Genomic DNA, 20,544 nt, shown 5'->3' on the forward strand with positions numbered 1-20,544 from the left:
GTGTGTGTGTGTGTGTGTGTGTGTGTGTGTGTGTGTGTGTGTGTGTGTGTGTGTGTGTGTGTGTGTGCATTAATATATAAATATGATTTCAGGTAAACAGAAAAGGCAAAAATAACACTAGAGAGCCATAAAAGATACAACATAGTTTATTAATATGTGCTTTTGTTACACCATACACACCAATAAAATTATTCACACATGGCTTTAATATATCAGAAATACATGTGAAAAATGTTAAGCATATTAGGCAAGCCTTAAATAGAAAATAAATAAATATCAGTGTAAAAAAAAAAAAAAAGAGAGAGAGAGAAAGAGAGGCAAGCTGCTTTAAGAACAAAAGTTTGTGACATTCATGATGGTCCTCTGGAAATCACGGTAAACTGTCGACACAAAGCAAAACGCACTGACTGTTTTTACATCAATCCAGACTTGACCAGCAAGACACATCTACATGTAAAAAAAAAATCCCTACAGAAACAGCTCATTAACATTATAAATTAAATGGTTGTTTAATGTTATTCAATCATCTCAATAACACTGCAGCACATGGATGCAAAAAAAAGATGCTGATTTTGTCGTTTATTGTATCCAGATAAATGAAGTTGGCCCCTTTGATTTGAAACTCAATGTTCTCTTCTTCTAACAGCATTGAACATCATTTTAATGGAGTTTTAGAAGAGTTTTTAATAGACACACAGTTAAGAATGTTTGAGGTTACAAAACATGGTCGACAATGATCATATAAAATATAAAATAAACCACTAAAACATGCCTTGGGTGATTTACATTCATATGTATTGGCCGTGAATGAACATTAATAACAAGAAGCAATGGAGTGGAATGAATGAATGGCATCCAGATGGAAAATTGAAAAGAATTATGTCATTTCTCAAATCAAATAAAACACTACAGAGATGCTCTTCTCCTTTAACGTCATGTGTGCAGACTCATATCTGAATACTCAACACTAAATGAAATATGCTGAGATCCAATGAGAGTGAAAACATTGAGCCTGTAATCTAAGAGAAGCAGAACTGTGGATTTGGTCTATTCTACTAGCCTACGAGCTCAAGAATTGGTACAGTTATCCGTTCTTGGATTAAACATCACAGGGCAAATGCCTATCTGTCTTTGATAAGTGTGCTGTGAATAAATGAGCATTTGTTGAGTCAAACATGCAAGCGAGAGTACACAGAGATTATACTGAGATGGTCCGTTACCTGTATTATACTCCATTCAATCTGATCTAGTACAGCATTAGAAGCCAATCCAGATGAATATTAGCACCAGTTTTCCAGTGTAACTTTACTCCAGTGCACTGTTGGCTTTAGCATGCAGTGGCTTGAACTACCTGTGTGCTGCGAGACCGGTTCTCCTGGCCCGCTTGAACTTGTCTGGATGAGTGACTCTACAAAAGTACTGATGTTACGAAGGCAAGAAACAGTTCAATATGCCTCTGTAAAACTGAAATGTTTTTCAAATACCACACACTGCAGTATAGTTTCACTCACCACAGAAACAAACAAACCTTGTGCATTGAAGAACGATAACTATACCGATAATAACTATAAAGTTTTAGTAATCGCTCCAAATCTAAGAGAATTTCAAAGTTCACACCAACTATAACGGAGGAACGATATCGAAGGAATCACTTTCAGAGTGATTTATTTCCAGCTGATGAACGATAAAAACATTGACAGCCAATCAGAATCCATCCGAATTTACAGCACTTAAAGTGGCAGATGACAAAACTGCAGCGTTATTATAATAAACAGAACACTGTCGTCCATTGGTGTGGATGTGGATGCTAGTTGTCATTATAGTTATCACTATAGTAATGCTTGTAGTTAACGTTATAATAATGTTACAGTCATCGTAATAGTCAAAGTTTTAGTTACCATTATATTGTTATTGTCAACGTTATTGTCATTGTTTTTATTATTGTTATAGTCAATGTTATTTTGAGTTACATTGTTATAGTCATCGTTATATCATAATTGTTATATCGTTATAGTCATTATGTCAGTATAGTCATCGTTACAGTCAACACTATATCGTTATAGTCATTATATCACTAGTCATCGTTACAGTCAACGTTACAGTCATCGATGTATCGTTAGTCAACGTTATATTGTTACAGTCAATGTTACAGTCATCGATGTATCGTTAGTCAACACTATACCGTTATAGTTATATCGTTAGTCATCATTTCAGTCAACCTTACAGTCATCGATGTATCGTTAGTCAAGATTATATCATTACAGTCATCGATATATCGTTAGTCAACATTATATCGTTACAGTCAATGTTACGGTCATCGATATCTCGTTAATCAACGTTATATCGTTACGGTCAACGCTACATCGTTATAGTCGTTATATCGTTAGTCATCTTTACAGTCATCATTATATTATTAGTCAATGTTATATCGTTATAATCATTGTTGATATCTTTATAGTCATTGTTTTATCGTTTGACATCGTTACAGTCAACATTATAGTCATTGTTATATTGTTAGTCAACGTTATATGGTTATAGTCAACATCATATCGTTATAGTCATTGTTATATCATTAGTCAACATTATATCGTTATAGTCATTGTTATAGTCATTGTCATGTCGTTATAGTCATCATTATAGTCAACGTTACATCGTTATATTGTTATATCATTAGACATTGTTACAGTCAACATTATAGTCATTGTTATATCGTTAGTCAACTTTATATATCATTATAGTCAACGTTATATAATTATAGTCACTGTTATATCGTTAGCCAATGTTATAGTCATCATTACATCATTCGTCAACATTATATCATTATAGTCATCGTTATAGTCAACATTATATTGTTTTATGCTCATTTTGAAGTATCGCATCAGAAACAAGTGATGGAAATGGCAAATTTCAAACAAAAATAAAGTTTGAGGAGGTTTTTGATGAAAAAGAGTTAATGCAAATAAAGAGAGATGGAAACGCATTAACCGAATAAATTCTGACGTGGCGAACATTAATCCCACATGACTAATCGTAATCGTCTGTTTTCGCTGATGGTGTTGTAAGCAATGCATTTTCCCTCTCGGGGTTTGCCGTGGATAGGCAAGGGTCATGCGCGCTTTTCTACTGGAGTGTCGCGGGTTTTTCGGGCTTGTACTCTCAAATGTGTGTGATGCTTAATAAAGTCGAGAAGAGATCAGACAGCTCTCGTTTATTGTATTCTTATTCATAAGTGTTTAGATGAACCCTTCACGAATGCTCGGTCACAGTGTTTTATTCACTGTTGGGTTACCATTACCTCCGTCATCCGCTCGAACAACTTGTTGGAAACGCACTTAATTCGCATTTGTCTTTTTTTGCGAACTTTGATAAGATTCGCTTCCAAGTTTGAATGGAAACCCAGCTAATGTTATAGTCATCCTTATACTGTTGTTGTCAACTTTATAGTCATTGTTTATAGTCATCGTTATAGTTGTCATTCTTGGTGTGAATGTGCCTTAACTCCCAAAAGGGACACTTGTCTTGATAAAAAGGAGAAATATTAAAAAATAACAAACTCTTGCAGCTTCAGTGCAGTGTTAATCAGTTAATAACTCCAGTGCTGATGCAGTGAACCCTGTGACGGCATGCCAACATCATGACAATAAGCTAACAGCATTTTAAACCTCAAAAAATTAGTAGCATCAGAAAGGCACTCACGTCTTCACACCAGTCCTCTGTAGTTGAGAGTGCAGCGATAAGAACCGGCGAAGTTGTCGTGGAACGCAGAGTAGTGGCACTTCTGGTCTTGTTTCCCGCCTCCGTACCTGAGACAGACGAGCGTCACCCGCCCCGTCACTCCCACCACGTGTCCAGTCTGCGTATGCGCACACGCTGCTTGTAGTGGTACTCCTTCAGGTGCTCCTTCAGCGCGTTGGGCAGCGGCAGCGCGTTGATCCCGTCGTAAGTGGTGCAGCTGCTGATGGCGGCGCGGCAGATGTGCTGCAAGCTGAAGGGCTGCGTCCGGTGGATGGGGTTGGACAACAGCGGCTCGAAGAACATGCAGGAGTTGGGATCCTTGTAGTGCTCCAGCAGGCCGGTGACGGTAGGTGCGTGGAAAACGCTGGGGTCGTGCACGTCGAAGCTGAAGTTGTGGTTCCACTGCTCGATGCGTGCATGCAGCGAGCGGCCGTAGCGTCGGAAGCTGACGGAGAAGAGGTAGTCTTCTTGCGCCGAGTCGCGCAGCAGGAACGTGCCTTCGGGTTTGCCTTCCAGAAGCGTCTCCGCTTGGTAGCGGTCCATAACACCCCAGTAGCAGGGCAGGTTGATGATCTGCAGCAGGTCGGGCACCAGGCAGTGGATGTAGTCGATTTGAGTGTGAATCCGATGCTGTATGTCTTGCGATTTGGGACTGTCCATTTGGACTTGGGAGGATGGAGACGCGGCAGCGCCGGCGTCCAAGTCGAAATCAGACGCCGCGGTTGACGCCGCAACCTCATCCAAGGTGTCCAAACAACTCTGCAGGAGAAGCTGGTGCAGCGTTGCACGCTCGTCTCCGGCTAACTCATTCATCCCGTGAGCTAGCTTGGGTCCCAGTTTGTAGAGAGGGTTGATTTGGGCCGTCACCTCGAACGTGTGGATCTGGGCATTGGGAGGCGGCTCAACTCCTTGCTCGATGCTTATCCTTCGTCTTTCCCGTAAGCGGTCCTCCTCATCCTCCACCGGCGTCACAAGTGCAGCAGGAGCGACGGAATCCAGGACGGGCGCTTGAGAAATGGGAGCCGTGTGCTGCTTAATGAGGTACCACTTCTGAGCCAGATCGGAGCCGGCGGGGAACGGGCAACTGTCCAGCATGAGCTCGCTGATGTGGATCTTGCGGCGTGAGGAGGAGGGCGAGTGTGACAGGCCTTGGCTGTGGGTCTTGATGGGGAAACACTGGCCCACTGCGTCCTGGATCTTCTGCCGAAGCGTTCGGCTACTTCCGGATGACTTGCTGTCTGAGTCGCTGCTGAGGTCGGGCGAACCGAGAGATAGTTTGGCGGAAACTCTTTCAGATAGCAGGGATCCAGATGATCCCAGGACCTGCCGTCTCCTGTGCTCCCTCACCGGAGAGGACGAACCACCCTCGCTGGACTCGTTCAGCAGATCGCCGTACTCGAAGCCGTCGCTCACAGGCCGTGCGGAGGTCAGGTCATGCGACGGGTGGCTTTTCTTTTTCCCTCTCCCGGGCTTTCTCCTCCCTCCGTCTCTTCTCTCTTCAGAACGGCTCTGACGCACTTTCGGACGGGCTCCGCGCTCTCGCTCTTTCCCACGATCCCCTGCTTCCTCAGGCAGAGACATGATGCCTTTCTATTTTTAGTCTTTCAGTGACAAGTGAGAGACAAACGGCCGTCAGATGCGAGTCATTTCACATTTGCTGAATGTCCTTTTGATAAATTAGCATTCGGCTGATTTTAAGTCCATCCAGTAACTAGTGACACAACGATCACATCCAGACCATGTTTTGGATCTTTGGAGAAAACAGAGTGAGATAAATCAGTTTCCCCCTATTGAGACAAAACAAGATGACTTTTACAAACAACATTCATAAATCTGACACATCCTGAACACACTCCTGTTTTGGATAATATTCGTTATATATAAATTAGAGCTGTCGATTTAATGCATTAACTTAATTAATTATGGGAAAAAATAATGCTTTAAAACGATAAAAGCATTTAACGCACCCAACCCGGCCCAGACGAGACCTGTGTAGTTCGTCTTACATTTCATAAAGTTGATTGGTGATTAACGATTGTGAGTCTCTGAGCAACACAGAGCGATGTCTCTGAATTAAAACTGCGTTTTGAACGAATCAGGCGAATCAGTAATTGAAAGACCCATTCATAAAGAGAGCCATTTACTTCATTCCTGAACAAATCAGCTGTTTGAACGAATCAAACGAATGAATTGACTCAATGACATAATCATTAAGAAATTTACCGCCACCTACTGGCAGTTTGTTTCTTATTTACAGTATCATTTAATTTAAAAAAATTACTTCATATTTCCATATTGATAAAAACCGGGTGTGCCTCATATGTCCTAAAAAGTGAAGCTGCAGTCTCTTTGATCGCCCCCTGGTGGCTGGATGCAGTACAGGTCATAAACCTCACCCTTTCCATGCAAACGAACAGGACTTGAGTCAAAATAAATAAATAAATTACGCTTCAAATAAGATTTTCCGAAAGATGGTTTTGGCAATTTAAGGTAGTTGTTATCACGCTGATATTTGTTCTTTTTTGTGATAAGTTTGATTTTAGCTAGCAATTTGATGCTATAGAAATGGGGCGTCGTCATGATTGACAGTTGTGATTGACAGCTTCTCTGAGGACTGTTGGAGGTTCGAAGGGAGATCAAAGATATACAACTAACTATTAATTTTCAATTTCTGTGTTATTTCATACCAACAAAATGAGTTGTTCAGCAGTAAACTGTACTAACCAACCTACAGGATCTGACGGATCACTGAACTTTTCTCGGTAACGTTAAATGTGGGCTTCATAAGCTAATTAATAAATGTTATTAGTTAAGATAACACGCCTAACGTTAGCCATGACGGGAAAAAGCAGGTGATCGTTATCTGGCAGTTACTAATTATTTTTATGGGTATAAGATAATAATTAGCAGGACAAAACTAATGATAGCCTACTCTAATTAATTACAGAGCACTGTCTACAGCAATTGATTTCCTGTAACGTTAGTTTAACTTTATTTAAAATGGCAGGACCGTTTCTGACATTTTAGAGTTGTTTCTATAATTGAGTTTATCTACTGAATTTGCTGTTTCAAAAATATTATTGCTCTAGAAACAGAATAGCTTATTATGTTATAGGTAGAATTTTAAATTGTGTATAATTTAAAATACATCAATGATGACGCAGTCGTCTGGGCGGAAGTTTGATACCGCGACTCCGCCTCCGGCTCTACTGACGATTCCTTCTGCGCATACCCAGGCTCCAAAATGATGTTTTTGCGTAACATGTCAACGCCCATCGTCGTACGTTTTACATTCAGTTCATTACAATGGAAGGAAGCGCCGTCACGGCGTCCATCTTTTTTTACAGTCTATGATAAATTAAAGGTATAATTCACCCAATAATGGAAATACTGTCATCATTTGCTCATGGTCGTTGTTTGTGTAATAATTCTATGTTGAATAAAAAAAAATACTTTTTTTTATATTTGATGTGTGATGAATTTGCGATTAATTAATCGCCATATTGTGTAATTAATCAGACAAAAAAAAATAAAATACTTACTTGACGGCCCTAATATATATATATATATATATATATATATATATATATATATATATATAAATAATCATTCTATTGAAAAAAAGTTCAACATTCTATATTCAAAAAGTTCAACTAGCTACTACTTAAACAAAATTAAAAAGAAAACTGAACATATAAAAGCTAATTTAAAATATTAATATAGAATAACAATAAAAAAAACATAATACTAAAATAACATTGGATTAAACACTCCTAATAATTTAATATCATCAACCACTCTAAAATCAACTAATTCATTAACATCAAATAACTTTTTAAGAACATCTTTGCAAAAAACTATATGAAAGTTCATCAACATTACATGAATTCGACAGATTGAGAACGAGCATCTGTGAGACTCACAGTGAACAATATGAGAGACACTTTACGGTAAACTACTACTGAATAACACTATTTTTATGTTACATATCATTTACATGCTAGTCACAGTACCTTGTAAGAATACTGTAGTATTACTATGGTAACATGTTAAAAAATGTGCACTGTTTTACAAGAGAAAATAATCAATTTAAGTCAGAAAGACGAACCTGAATCCTGACGAAAGGTGTCGTGAACGCGCGTCGGTGCTTCCAATGACACCGCGTCACTTCTGAACTGTAAATAACGCTTTAATAAACGATCTGTGATGGATAAAATCACTTTAATAAATAAACTTTAATCAATAAAGTCGCTTTAACTTGCGCTAACTCACACAACCCCTGAGCTGCTGTATCGGTGACATCACTTCCTGTGCACGGCAGAGAAACTTCCGGCAGACTTTTCTATAAAAATCGTTAGAAAATTATTAAAACTATTAAATTTATTTTATAGAAAATGAAATTAAAAAATAAGTTTATTTTTCTATAAAAATTAATTATCATTATAAAATATTTAATACTTTTTTGAAATCTTATTTTTTTATTTCATAGTGTGGTTATTAGTAACGTTAGCTACTGTCTTAGTGACAATATTAATATTACTAATTATTATTATTATTATTATTATTATAGCAATGGACGCTTTTCACAGTTTTACAAGACTAGGGGATTTTTATTTATTTATTTATTTATTTTATTTATTTATTTTTAGAACGATTATGTCTAAAGATCAGGTTTAATTATTGGTATTTGGCTGGTATTAAATAATAAACATCTCCGAATTAAATAGTTTTTTGTTAAATAGATTTTCTGTACCTTTTTACGTTTTAGCATCTCTTCAGCCGATCGGGGTTAAATTATTAACATTTAGTGTTGTGTTTATTAGTGTCATAATTTAAATTATTTTACTTCATGAACATCTTTATTTGATTTTGAAATACAAAACAAATATCCGAAACAATTCTTCATCTCAAACTGCTTTGGCTTTATGCGGTTCATGAGGACTTTTAGTCTGAAACACGAGCGCAGCCGAACATGACCGGAAGTTGCGCTTCAGCGAGATCAGATTAACTGTAAACAGTTCCAGCATTTCACTGTTAAATGTGTTTAATTAATTAATCGATCCCGACATTACATGTAAAGTTCGTGTGTGTGTCTCGATCATCAGAGATTTCAGCTGATTTCAGATTTACTGGCTGACAGTCTGTTGATTCACGAGCAGGATTCAGTCCACAAACAGGTCAGTCTTTTAATAACTTTATGAATTGATCAGTATTTATTAAAATGATTAGTGCTTGTATTTGTGACACTGTAAGTCTGATCTATTGAATCCCATTTCCGCAACATAAAAAAGTGCTTTTGCGAATCATAATTATGACATGAAAAAGTGGAAACAATGACACTCAAAGTCATAATTTCTAACTATTAATGACTTAGTATGTCATAATTATGATTTTACATCTTCTATTTGATTTTCTTGTGTCATAATTTCGACTTTTTAATGTCGTAATTTTGTCATTTTCTTTTCATGACTTAGTATGTCGTCATAATTATGACTGTCATAATTATGTCAGAATTTGTTTGTTTTTTTCTTTTTTAAATGTCATAATTACAATTCACCAAAGCATGATGATGATAATAATGATCGGTGATGATGATAATTTATATTTAATTGGTTAAATATGATGCTACTTTTGGAGGAGAATGCGAGTAACTATTATAGGGGTGGGAATCACAGGGTACCTCACGATACGATACGATACGATACATGGCTCACGATACCGATAATATCATGATACAGCGATTCTGTTATAATCGATATATTGCTAGACAATCCTATAATGATACATCAGGATCTCTGTCTAACTATGAAAACAAATGCCAGTGAAAAGGTTCAGAGCAGGTTTTGTCTCTTTATTAAAGGTGGGGTAAGTAGTTTTTCAAAAACGCTGTTGGACATTGTTGATTTTTGTTCTCATTTTTTGGACTTTTTCATATCAAAATTTCAACTTTGTATGTCTGTTATAAAAATGGCATTTTGTCTTATTTTTTTTGGGGGGGGGGGGGGGGCTCTTTCATATCATAATCTTAGTAATCTTTTCGGACTTAGTCCCAAACAATGACGACAAGTCAAAAAATGGAGACGTTTACTAGGGGTGTGATGAGATCTCGTGGCACGAGATCTCGCGAGACTAAACTGTGACGAAAAGTAGTCTCGCGATGTTGCCATGACAGAGTGTTAGGATGATTAGGAAAGAATATGCCACCGCTACGTTTACATTATGCCTCCACTGTCGTTTTGCTTTGTATTTAAATTAAAAAAAAAAACATTTAATTCAGTCGGATAACGGTCGCCACCGCTCCATATTTACAGAGTTACGCGCGACCGTTGAAAGTGAAAGTAAACGCGAGCGTGCATTCAAACGTGATTTCAATTCCCCGCATTTGACAGCGGCTCCCCGATGAATACAGTACAAATCATGTACAGTAAGATCTGAAGAGACTGAAATCATACAGAAGAGAAGTCAGTCAGTTCAGTTAGTAGCAAAACCTTTTACAGTACTTGAGTATTGTTGTCTTTTACTGCAGATGATAATTCAGTCTCAGAAAGTAGAACTGAAATGACATTCATTACAAGATGATTAGTTAAAACATTTCAAATACACCTGCAGAATATTTTTCTAGTCATGTATTTCGCCATCTTGTCTCGTCTCGTGAACTCAATCTCGAGTCTCGTCTCGTCTCGTCTCTTGAGATACCGGTCTCGTCACACCCCTATTGCACACTATAAACACAATCAAAGCTTCAAAAAAACACGAAAAACGGGACCTTTAAAGGTGCCCTCGAATGAAAAATTGAATTTATCTTGGCATAGTTGAATAACAAGAGTTCAGTACATGGAAATGACATACAGTGAGTCTCAAACTCCATTGTTTCCTCCTTCTTATATAAATCTCATTTGTTTAAAAGACCTCCGAAGAACAGGCGAATCTCAACATAACACCAACTGTTACGTAACAGTCGGGGTGTACGCCCCCAATATTTGCATATGCCAGCCCACGTTTCCAACATTATAAAAGGCATTAGACAAGGGCAGCCAGTATTAACGTCTGGATGTGCACAACCAAATCATCAGACTAGGTAAGTAAGCAAGAACAACAGCGAAAAATGGCAGATGGAGCAATAATAACTGACATGATCCATGATAACATGATATTTTTTAGTGATATTTGTGAATTGTCTTTCTAAATGTTTCATTAGCATGTTGCTAATGTACTGTTAAATGTGGTTAAAGTTACCATCGGTTATTACTGTATTCACGGAGACAAGAGCCGTCGCTATTTTCATTTTTAAACACTTGCAGTCTGTATAATTCATAAACACAACTTCATTCTTTATAAATCTCTCCAACAGTGTAGCATTAGCCGTTAGCCACGGAGCACAGCCTCAAATTCATTCAGAATCAGAAGTAAAGATCCATTTTGAGGGTTATATTAGCTGTGTAAACTTTGTTAAGGCACTGTTTAAGGCAAGCGCGAGCTCTGTGGTCAGAGAGCACAGGATTTAAAGGGGCCGCAGCATAAAATCGGCGCGTTTATAATGATGCCCCAAAATAGGCAGTTAAAAAAATTAATTAAAAAAAATCTATGGGGTATTTTGAGCTGAAACTTCACAGACACATTCAGGGGACACCTTAGACTTATATTACATCTTTTAAAAACATAATCTAGGGAACCTTTAATTTCAACTGAGTATGTCTGTCTCAATTTTGACTTTTCGTCAGATTTTTTAGACTTTTTCATGTTAATTTCAACTGAGTATGTCTGTCTCAATTTTGACTTTTTGTCTTTTTTTGGACTTTTTCATATAATTTTGGACTTTTTCACAATTTTGACTTTTCTACAATTTTTTGGACTTTTTCATGTTAATTTCAACTGAGTATGTCTGTCTCAATTTTGACTTTTCGTCTTTTTTTGGACTTTTTCATATCAATTTCAACTGAGTATGTCTGTCTCAATTTTGACTTTTCGTCTTTTTTTGGACTTTTTCATATTTTTGACTTTTTGTCAATTTTGACTTTTCGTCAATATAATTTTGGACTTTTTCACAATTTTGACTTCGTCAATTTTTTGGACTTTTTCATATCAATTTCAACTGAGTATGTCTGTCTCAATTTTGACTTTTCGTCTTTTTTTGGGACTTTTTCATATCAATTTCAACTGAGTATGTCTGTCTCAATTTTGACTTTTCGTCTTTTTTTGGACTTTTTCATATAAATATTCAAATGACAAGACCAAAAAAATGGGAAAAAAAAAGATTTTATTTAGCAAACGATTGTTTCTAAAGTCATATTTTAACAAAACTATCTATTGATGCAGTATATGAAAAAAATGAAAAATGAACGTCTTTTTTCAATCTTTTATTTTTGCATTTGCATTGTATGGTTTGAAAAGTGATTTGTGAAGCATTACATGGTGTCATGTGTACAGAAGGAGACAACTCGGGTAACTCAGATACACCGATGGTTTACTTTCAGGAGGAAGAGAGCAAGCAGGATCAGCAGGTAAGCCTTCACTGAATGGACACTTGAATGAACAGCGTCTCAGTAACAGTCTTTGTGTCTTTGCTGGCGCGTGATGGAGACAGGCTGAAGGATGGTCGTAGGATCAGAGCTGAAGAATATAGACGATGGAGGAGGAAGGGCGACAGGATTCTCAACAGGTGAGTAGAACAGGTAGGGATCCAGGTAAGTTGATCGATATGAACACAGCATGTGTTATAGCGGCTTCTTTCGTTTTTAAAATGGTGTCCGACCGGCTTCTTCTCCACGGATGCTGGAGCGGCTGCTGCTCGGGTCCAGCGTCAAAATCTTCCAGACACCCGAGCAAGGTGTATTAGAACTAAACCAGTTTTGCACAGAGCTGATATGAAAGTCATGACGTTGAACCCACTTGACCAGAGCTGATAATAGTCGTAGACAGTTGAACAGTAAAGTGTTAAACTTGAAACTTTCTCGAACAGCGGTGAAAGAACCTGCCATGATGCAGACCAAATTGGCAGGTTTGCTGTGGTGGGAAGAGGTGGCATAACTCCAGTGGGTTTAGGTGAAGCAAGAGTCGATCTGTCGAAGAGCATCAGAGAGGTTTCCTACTCTTTCTTGGTATCAACCCTTTAATACTTTGTTTTTTTTACATTCCAATTTGGAATTTGTCATTTTTTTAAGACTTTTTCATGTCAAGATTTCAACTTAGTATGTCTGTCATAATATTGACTTTTTGTCATAATTTTGACTTTTCGTCATTTTTTTTTTTTTACTTTTTCATAAAATTTCGGACTTTGTCACAATTTTGAATTTTTTTTTTTTTTTTTTTTTTAATAAGTTCGGACTTTGTCTCAATTTTGACTTCATAAATTTTTTGGACTTTTTCATGTCAATTTCAACTGAGTATCTCGTCTCAATTTTGACTTTTCGTCAGATTTTTTTACTTTTTCATGTTAATTTCAACTGAGTATGTCGTCTCAATTTTTACTTTTCGCCAATTTTTTTTACTTTTTCATGTTGATTTCAACTGAGTATGTCTGTCTCAATTTTGACTTTTCGTCTTTTTTTGGGACTTTTTCATATAATTTTGGACTTTTTCACAATTTTGACTTCGTCAATTTTTTGGACTTTTTCACAATTTTGACTTTTCGACAATTTTTTTGACTTTTTCATATCAATTTCAACTGAGTATGTCTGTCTCAATTTTGACTTTTCGCCAATTTTTTGGACTTTTTCATGTCAATTTCAACTGAGTATGTCTGTCTCAATTTTGACTTCGTCAATTTTTTGGACTTTTTCATATAATTTTGGACTTTTTCACAATTTTGACTTTTCGACAATTTTTTTGACTTTTTCATATCAATTTCAACTGAGTATGTCTGTCTCAATTTTGACTTTTCGCCAATTTTTTGGACTTTTTCATGTCAATTTCAACTGAGTATGTCTGTCTCAATTTTGACTTCGTCAATTTTTTGGACTTTTTCATATAATTTTGGACTTTTTCACAATTTTGACTTTTCGACAATTTTTTTGACTTTTTCATATCAATTTCAACTGAGTATGTCTGTCTCAATTTTGACTTTTCGCCAATTTTTTGGACTTTTTCATGTCAATTTCAACTGAGTATGTCTGTCTCAATTTTGACTTTTCGTCAATTTTTTGGACTTTTTCATATAATTTTGGACTTTTTCACAATTTTGACTTTTCGACAATTTTTTTGACTTTTTCATATCAATTTCAACTGAGTATGTCTGTCTCAATTTTGACTTTTCGTCAATTTTTTGGACTTTTTCATATAATTTTGGACTTTTTCACTTTTTCAATTTTGAGTATGTCTTTTCGACAATTTTTTTGACTTTTTCATATCAATTTCAACTGAGTATGTCTGTCTCAATTTTGACTTTTCGTCTTTTTTTGGGACTTTTTCATATCAATTTCAACTGAGTATGTCTGTCTCAATTTTGACTTTTCGTCTTTTTTTGGGACTTTTTCATATCAATTTCAACTGAGTATGTCTGTCTCAATTTTGACTTTTCGTCTTTTTTGGGGACTTTTTCATATCAATTTCAACTGAGTATGTCTGTCATAATATTGACTTTTTGTCATAATTTTGACTTTTCGTCATTTTTTTTTTTTTTTACTTTTTCATAAAATTTCGGACTTTATCACAATTTTGACTTTTTGACTTTTTTTTTTTTTTAAATAAGTTCGGACTTTGTCTCAATTTTGACTTTTCGTAAGTTTTTTGGACTTTTTCATGTCAATTTCAACTGAGTATATCTGTCATTTTTTATTTTTTATTTGTTTTATTTCTTTTACTGTTTGTATACTATACATTCAACTTAGTGTGTCTGTTATCAAAATGACATTTTGTCATTTTGTTGTGGGGGGGATTCATATACTTTCAACCTAGTATGTCTGTCTCAATTTTGACTGTTTTACTTTTTCATATTAAAATTGTAACTTTGTATGTCTGTAATAATTTTGACTTTTTTCATATTTTGGACTTTTTCATATAAATGTGGACTTTGGTGATGGTGATGATGATAGTGATGATGATGATGATGATGATGATGATGATGATGATGATGATGATGATGATGATCGATGATGATGATGATGATGATGATCGATGATGATGATGATGATGATGACTGTTCTCCTCTGCAGGTCTCAGGATGGTGTGTGAGCTGCTGCTCTCTTCTATCTGGTTCCTCTTTGTGATCTTCTGGCTGGAGACCATCAGCGTGTGGCTCTTCCTGTGCCTGTACTATCAGGACAGAGTCTTCTATCACTGGGGTTCAGGGTGAGCTCAGTCCAGCACTGCTTCAACTCACCATGATCAGGCCCAGAGCACTGAAACACTGCAGGAATAAAAGCTCCAGCTTATTATGAAATAATAATATTAGAGCAGTTGTGTTACAATAGTCATATATTACTGTCTTAAAGACAATAATAATAATAATAATAATAACAACAACAACACATTTCCAGGTTGTCAGAAGCAGACGTCATTACAGGGAGTGCAGAATTATTAGGCAAGTTGATTTTCTGATCATATTTTTTTCCCAAGCACATTTTACCAATTCCAATCCACATCAATCTTAATAACTACTATTAATATTGTTTTTAATCATTTATAAGTGATATATAATTGTTCATGAAGGCTGGAAATGAAAAATGCCTTATATTCAGGTGTGCAGAATTATTAGGCAAGTTTTCTTTTACAGGCAAAATGAGCCAAAAAAGAGATTTAACTCAGACTGAAAAGTCAAAAATTATTAAATACTCATGAGAAGGACGCAATACTAATGCAATACTAGAAATTGCAAAGTTAAAGCATGACCAAGGGACAGCAAAATGCTCATTGGGTCAGCGGGGTCAGACAAAAACAGGTGGAAAAGAAAAGACACGTTAACTGCAAAATAATTAAGAATTATGTGTGAAACCATCAGGAACCCTTTAGTCTCCAGCGCCACCATTTTCCAGAACTGCAACCTACCTGGAGTCTCCAGAAGTGCAAGGTCTCAGGATCTCAGAGACTTAGGTTAGCTAAAGAATCCTAAAAAATGACCCGCACTTGATAAGAATCACAAGCTGAAGTGTTATAAAATACATGAAGACTGGGTTTTTATAGGCCTTATAAACAGACAGCTTGAGAGTGACTCCTGAAGGACCAGCACCACATCCTCTTGTACCACTGTTTGAAGAATTTATCTTCCAGAATCTGGCAGTAAGTTTTGGAAGATCATTTTTAGTCCATCTCTGCAAGACAGACATTTCAGGATAAGAGATGGACTAAAAGTGAACTCAAACACCTTACTGCCAGATTCTGGATAAATTCTTCAAACAGTGGTACAAGAGGATGTGGTGCTGGTCCATCAGGAGTCATTCTCAAGCTGTCTGTCTATAAGCCCTATTAAAACCCAGTCTTCATGTATTTTATAACACTTCAGCTTGTGATTCTTATCAAGTGCGGGTCATTTTTTAGGATTCTTTAGCTAACCTAAGTCTCTGAGATCCTAACACCTTGCACTTCTGGAGACTCCAGGTGGGTTGCAGCTCTGGAAAATGGTGGCGCTGGAGACTAAAGGGTTCCTGATGGTTTCACACTTAATTCTTCACCTTAATTCTTAATTATTTTGCAGTTAACGTGTCTTTTCTTTTCCACCTGTTTTTGTCTGACCCCGCTGACCCAATGAGCATTTTGCTGTCCCTTGGTCATGCTTTAACTGTGCAATTTCTAGTATTGCATTAGTATTGCGTCCTTCTCATGAGTATTTAATAATTTTTGACTTTTCAGTCTGAGTTAAATCTCTTTTTTGGCTCATTTTGCCTGTAAAAGAAAACTTGCCTAATAATTCTGCACACCTGAATATAAGGCATTTTTCATTTCCAGCCTTCATGAACAATTATATATCACTTATAAATGATTAAAAACAATATTAATAGTAGTTATTAAGATTGATGTGGATTGGAATTGGTAAAATGTGCTTGGGAAAAAAATATGATCAGAAAATCAACTTGCCTAATAATTCTGCACTCCCTGTATAGTTGTGTAAACCTCTATAGTGATGAACGTGAGATGACGCAGAAATCATTTTTCTGTTCCCATTTGCTCCAAAAACAAACAACAGAAATCCCTGACAGCGTTTCTGAGACTGTCCGGAAGAGATCGATTACTGGGAAAGATGTCACTCACTGCCAGACTAATATTACACAATGCATAGTGTTATAAATGTATATGATTAAAAAAAAGAAAACAAGGAAAAACTTGAATGTGATTAAATTTTTTTGCGTTTAAATATAAAATAAAATAATAATATTTTTTTTAAAATATGTAATAATATTATTTAATATTATTAATAATATTTAATACATTATTATTTAAAATTATTAAGGAGTACTATATAAAATGTATTATTATTATTATTATTATTATTATTATTATTATTTAACAATTTGGATATAAAATAATACTAATACTAATAATACTAATAGTAATAATGATTTAACAATTTGAATAAATTAATAATGATAACAAATTATTAAAAATATTAAATATTATAAAAATATTATTTTGTATTATTATTGTTATTTAACAGTTTGAATATATAATAATAATAATAATAATAATAATGAACATTAAAAACATTAAAGAATACTAAATAAAAATGAATTATTATTATTATCATTATTACTATTATTATAGTCAAATAGTTTGGCTTCCTAAAAACAGTAGTGTGAATGTAATGTAAGGTTTAATCCAGTTTGAACACTGAACTTGGAGCTCCAGATTGATGCTTTTAACTGTTAGTATATACAACACATACTGTAATATAATATCCAACACCAGTGTCTGACTGCATCCTGTGGGGAACACTGATGATGATGACGACTGTCGTTGTGTTTTCAGGGAGTTTGCAGATGATCCGGATCAGTTCCTCTATGTGTTGAGCAGGTCAGTTTCATATTAATACGCTCTTCTCTCAGTGTAAGGACTGAGGAATATTAATGAACCACATGTAATTATGTATACTAAATATGGTTAGTGATTTGTATTAATGCCTAATTTACTGTTGTTTCTATAGTAACACATGTAACTTGTTGCATTTTCTTTGCAAAATCAGTTTTATAGTTGTGTTTTTCTCCTACGGCAGAATCGATCTTTCTGCGCATATGCAGACGTGAGGAAGTGATGTCATGGCGTGGGAGTGCCGTGTTTAGAGGACGTGGGTGATGGACGGGAAGGGTCAGAGGTCACCGGTGATGTCATGTCTCGGAGGATCCAGCTGAAGAGAGAGAGAGAGCTGAACTCAGAGTCTGGAGTGAGAATAATAACCAATGAAAGCTTAGAGATTTCTGCACATGATCAACCGTGATCTGCTTTCCTGGAGCTGATTTAATCTTTTACACTAGAGGAACTTCACTTTATATTAACGTCTCAAGATGATAAAACTCTTCTAATTATTCGTTTTCTATTTTTGTATCAATTTGTCCTTTTTTGCCTGATAATAAAGCAGTTTTACACTGAGTTTTCTCTGAGGTTTGTTTCTAAGTAGAAAGATGCTTCACACACTCCGATCATTATTATTATATATTCTCTTTCATCACAATAATGTAACAACAGTTTGTCACAGAATTTATTAAACTTGTTTGTTGTTAAATCATGTGTGTTCATGAATAATGAATTACAAACAAACATCATATGCAAGAACTGATGAATTTAATTACACATTATATTATATTGTATTTGTTTTGTCAAGTCATTTATTAAATTATTAGTTTTCCTATTATTATGTTGTTCTCTCTAGTTTATTTACTTGTTTTTGTTATTATTTAACCATTTGATTATAAAAATAAAACTAACATTTTATATTTAAATTGTTAAATAATAATTTATTATTTAACAATTTGAATATACAATAATGATAACATATTAAAAATATAATAATTTTAATAATAAAAATAATTTTGTATTTTTTTACAAGTTAAATATAAAATAATAAATTATTAAAAATATAAAATACTATATAAAAAATAATTATTTTGTATTCAATTTAAATATAAAATAATCTATATTTAAATTGTTAATAATACAATATTAATGTATTTAGCTATTTGAATAAAATAATGATAATAAAATATTAAAGAATACTATAAAAATGCATTTATTATTATTATTTTATTTAACTATGAGTATACAAATAATACTAATATTTTATATTTCAATTATTAAATAATAATGATAATTTATTTAACAATTTGAATAAACGATAATAACATTAAAAATATTTTGTATTATATTTTACAAGTTCAATATAAAATAAAAAATGTTATGTAGTATTTCATATAATTAATATTTTTTTAATTATTTTGTATTATTCAATTTAAATAAAGTGGTAATATTCTATATTTAAATTGTTAATAATAAAATAATGTATATAAATATTTGAATAAAAATATTAATACTATATAAAAATGCATTTATTATTATTTTATTTAACCATTTGATTATAAAAATAATGCTAATATTTTATATTTCAGTTGTTAATAATAATGATAATAATGACTATTATTCAACAATTTGAATATAGAATAATAATGTTAACAAATTATTACTAAAGAATACTATATAAAATTGAATTATGATATTATTTTATTTAACCATTTTAATATAAAATAATACTAATACTTTATATTTCAATTTGAATATAAAATAAAAAATGCTATAAAAATTAATTATTATTTTGTATTATTATTGTTTAACAGTTTGAATATAAAATAATTATTATAATAAATTATTTTTAAAATATTTTAATTTTGTTTTATATTGATAATATTATTGTTATTATTATTATTTTGCAGAATTATTATTATTATTATTATTTTGCAGGATTATTATTATTATTATTATTATTATTATTATTATCATTATTATTATTATTAATTAGCAGGTTTGTGCCTCCATTCTTGAGAAGCAATATTCCAAAAGCAGCAGTCATCTAAGTTCACACGAATGCTCACTATTAAAACAAACACCTCTGTTGATCTACACGACATAAATAAATAGTGATATATATCACTATATACGCCAATGAATGCATTGAAACATATACAGCATTTGAGTAGTTTGACCGTGAAGCGGTCAGTTTGATTCAGGCGGTGAGCGGGGCAGCAGCTCCTCTCGCGCGGGGTCCTGCTGCAGTAACTGCGGGGCGGAAGTCAGTCACTCACACGCACGCAGGCGCGCGCGTTGCTGTTGTTTCTGTCGATAAGCTGCTTTAAACTCTTTGTTTTTTGTTTGTGTGGAGGAAAGGCGTTTATTTTCTCCTCTATGGCTCCTACTATACAGACGCAGGCGCAGCGCGAGGACGGACACCGGTGAGCGAGATCTGCGATCACTAACCTGTTAAACACTATGCTAACATAAACACTGGATGTAGAAATCCATACTTATATGATGTATGTGTCATTATGTGTGTTTCTGCAGAAGTTCAGCACACAGAAGCGTCCCAGAGAGGTGAGGATGATGAAGATGTTGTGTTTCTGATGGAAAAAGTCACTGATAATTTCTCACGCTATCCACCCTAAATAGTACTCAAGGTTCTGAACACTATTTAGGGTGGATAGGATGCGCTGACACTATTGGACGCTGAATAATGACACTATTATTGAACTGAACTGAATCAACATGTCAGCCAATCACGTGAGACTGGGGGCGGGACCATCTGTCTGACTGACCAATGACAGTCGTTCCGTGTGATGATGTGTGTGTGGTGTGCTGCAGGTCTGGAGTTGTGTGCAGAGTGAAATATGGAAACAGTCT

At 34.7% G+C, this 20,544-nt stretch overlaps 2 protein-coding genes and 1 long non-coding RNA gene across 7 annotated transcripts in view; 2 read left to right on the forward strand and 1 right to left on the reverse strand.

Annotated features, from left to right (window-relative positions):
* Positions 1-128: 128 nt before the first annotated feature.
* socs9 (suppressor of cytokine signaling 9) lies at positions 129-8,042 on the reverse strand. 4 transcript variants are annotated; one of them, XR_007180490.1, is made up of 3 exons: positions 7,844-8,042; positions 3,697-5,485; positions 129-380 (listed from the first exon to the last, which is right to left on the reverse strand). XR_007180490.1 is itself a non-coding variant. In XM_048161275.1 (2 exons), exon 2 carries the CDS (start codon positions 5,314-5,316, stop codon positions 3,832-3,834), a length of 1,485 nt encoding a protein of 494 aa, XP_048017232.1. In that variant the 5' UTR covers positions 5,317-5,485; positions 7,844-8,042; the 3' UTR covers positions 129-3,831. The 4 variants fall into 4 exon arrangements, 2 of the variants coding, with proteins under 2 accessions (XP_048017232.1, XP_048017233.1); XR_007180489.1 differs by having other exon boundaries at positions 129-1,408; XM_048161275.1 differs by having other exon boundaries at positions 129-5,485.
* A 641-nt stretch (positions 8,043-8,683) lies between these two features.
* Positions 8,684-18,249, forward strand: LOC125249092. The gene is made up of 4 exons (XR_007180495.1): positions 8,684-8,912; positions 14,886-15,021; positions 17,632-17,676; positions 17,876-18,249. It is a non-coding gene; the product is annotated as an uncharacterized LOC125249092 (long non-coding RNA).
* Positions 18,250-19,851: 1,602 nt separating this feature from the next.
* paf1 (PAF1 homolog, Paf1/RNA polymerase II complex component) overlaps positions 19,852-20,544 on the forward strand; it is a 9,455-nt gene continuing 8,762 nt past the window's right edge. The window contains exons 1-3 of one of the 2 annotated variants that reach the window (XM_048161274.1): positions 19,852-20,099; positions 20,212-20,238; positions 20,506-20,544. The exon at positions 20,506-20,544 is cut by the window's right edge and continues 54 nt beyond it. In XM_048161274.1, coding sequence (XP_048017231.1) covers positions 20,053-20,099; positions 20,212-20,238; positions 20,506-20,544 — 113 coding nt within the window. In that variant the 5' untranslated portion in view covers positions 19,852-20,052. Of the gene's footprint in view, positions 20,100-20,208; positions 20,239-20,505 lie in introns of both variants that reach the window. The other variant, XM_048161273.1, reaches the window with a different exon arrangement.

Source organism: Megalobrama amblycephala, linkage group LG16 (genome assembly GCF_018812025.1).
Source record: "Megalobrama amblycephala isolate DHTTF-2021 linkage group LG16, ASM1881202v1, whole genome shotgun sequence".
Classification (NCBI taxonomy): domain Eukaryota; kingdom Metazoa; phylum Chordata; class Actinopteri; order Cypriniformes; family Xenocyprididae; genus Megalobrama; species Megalobrama amblycephala.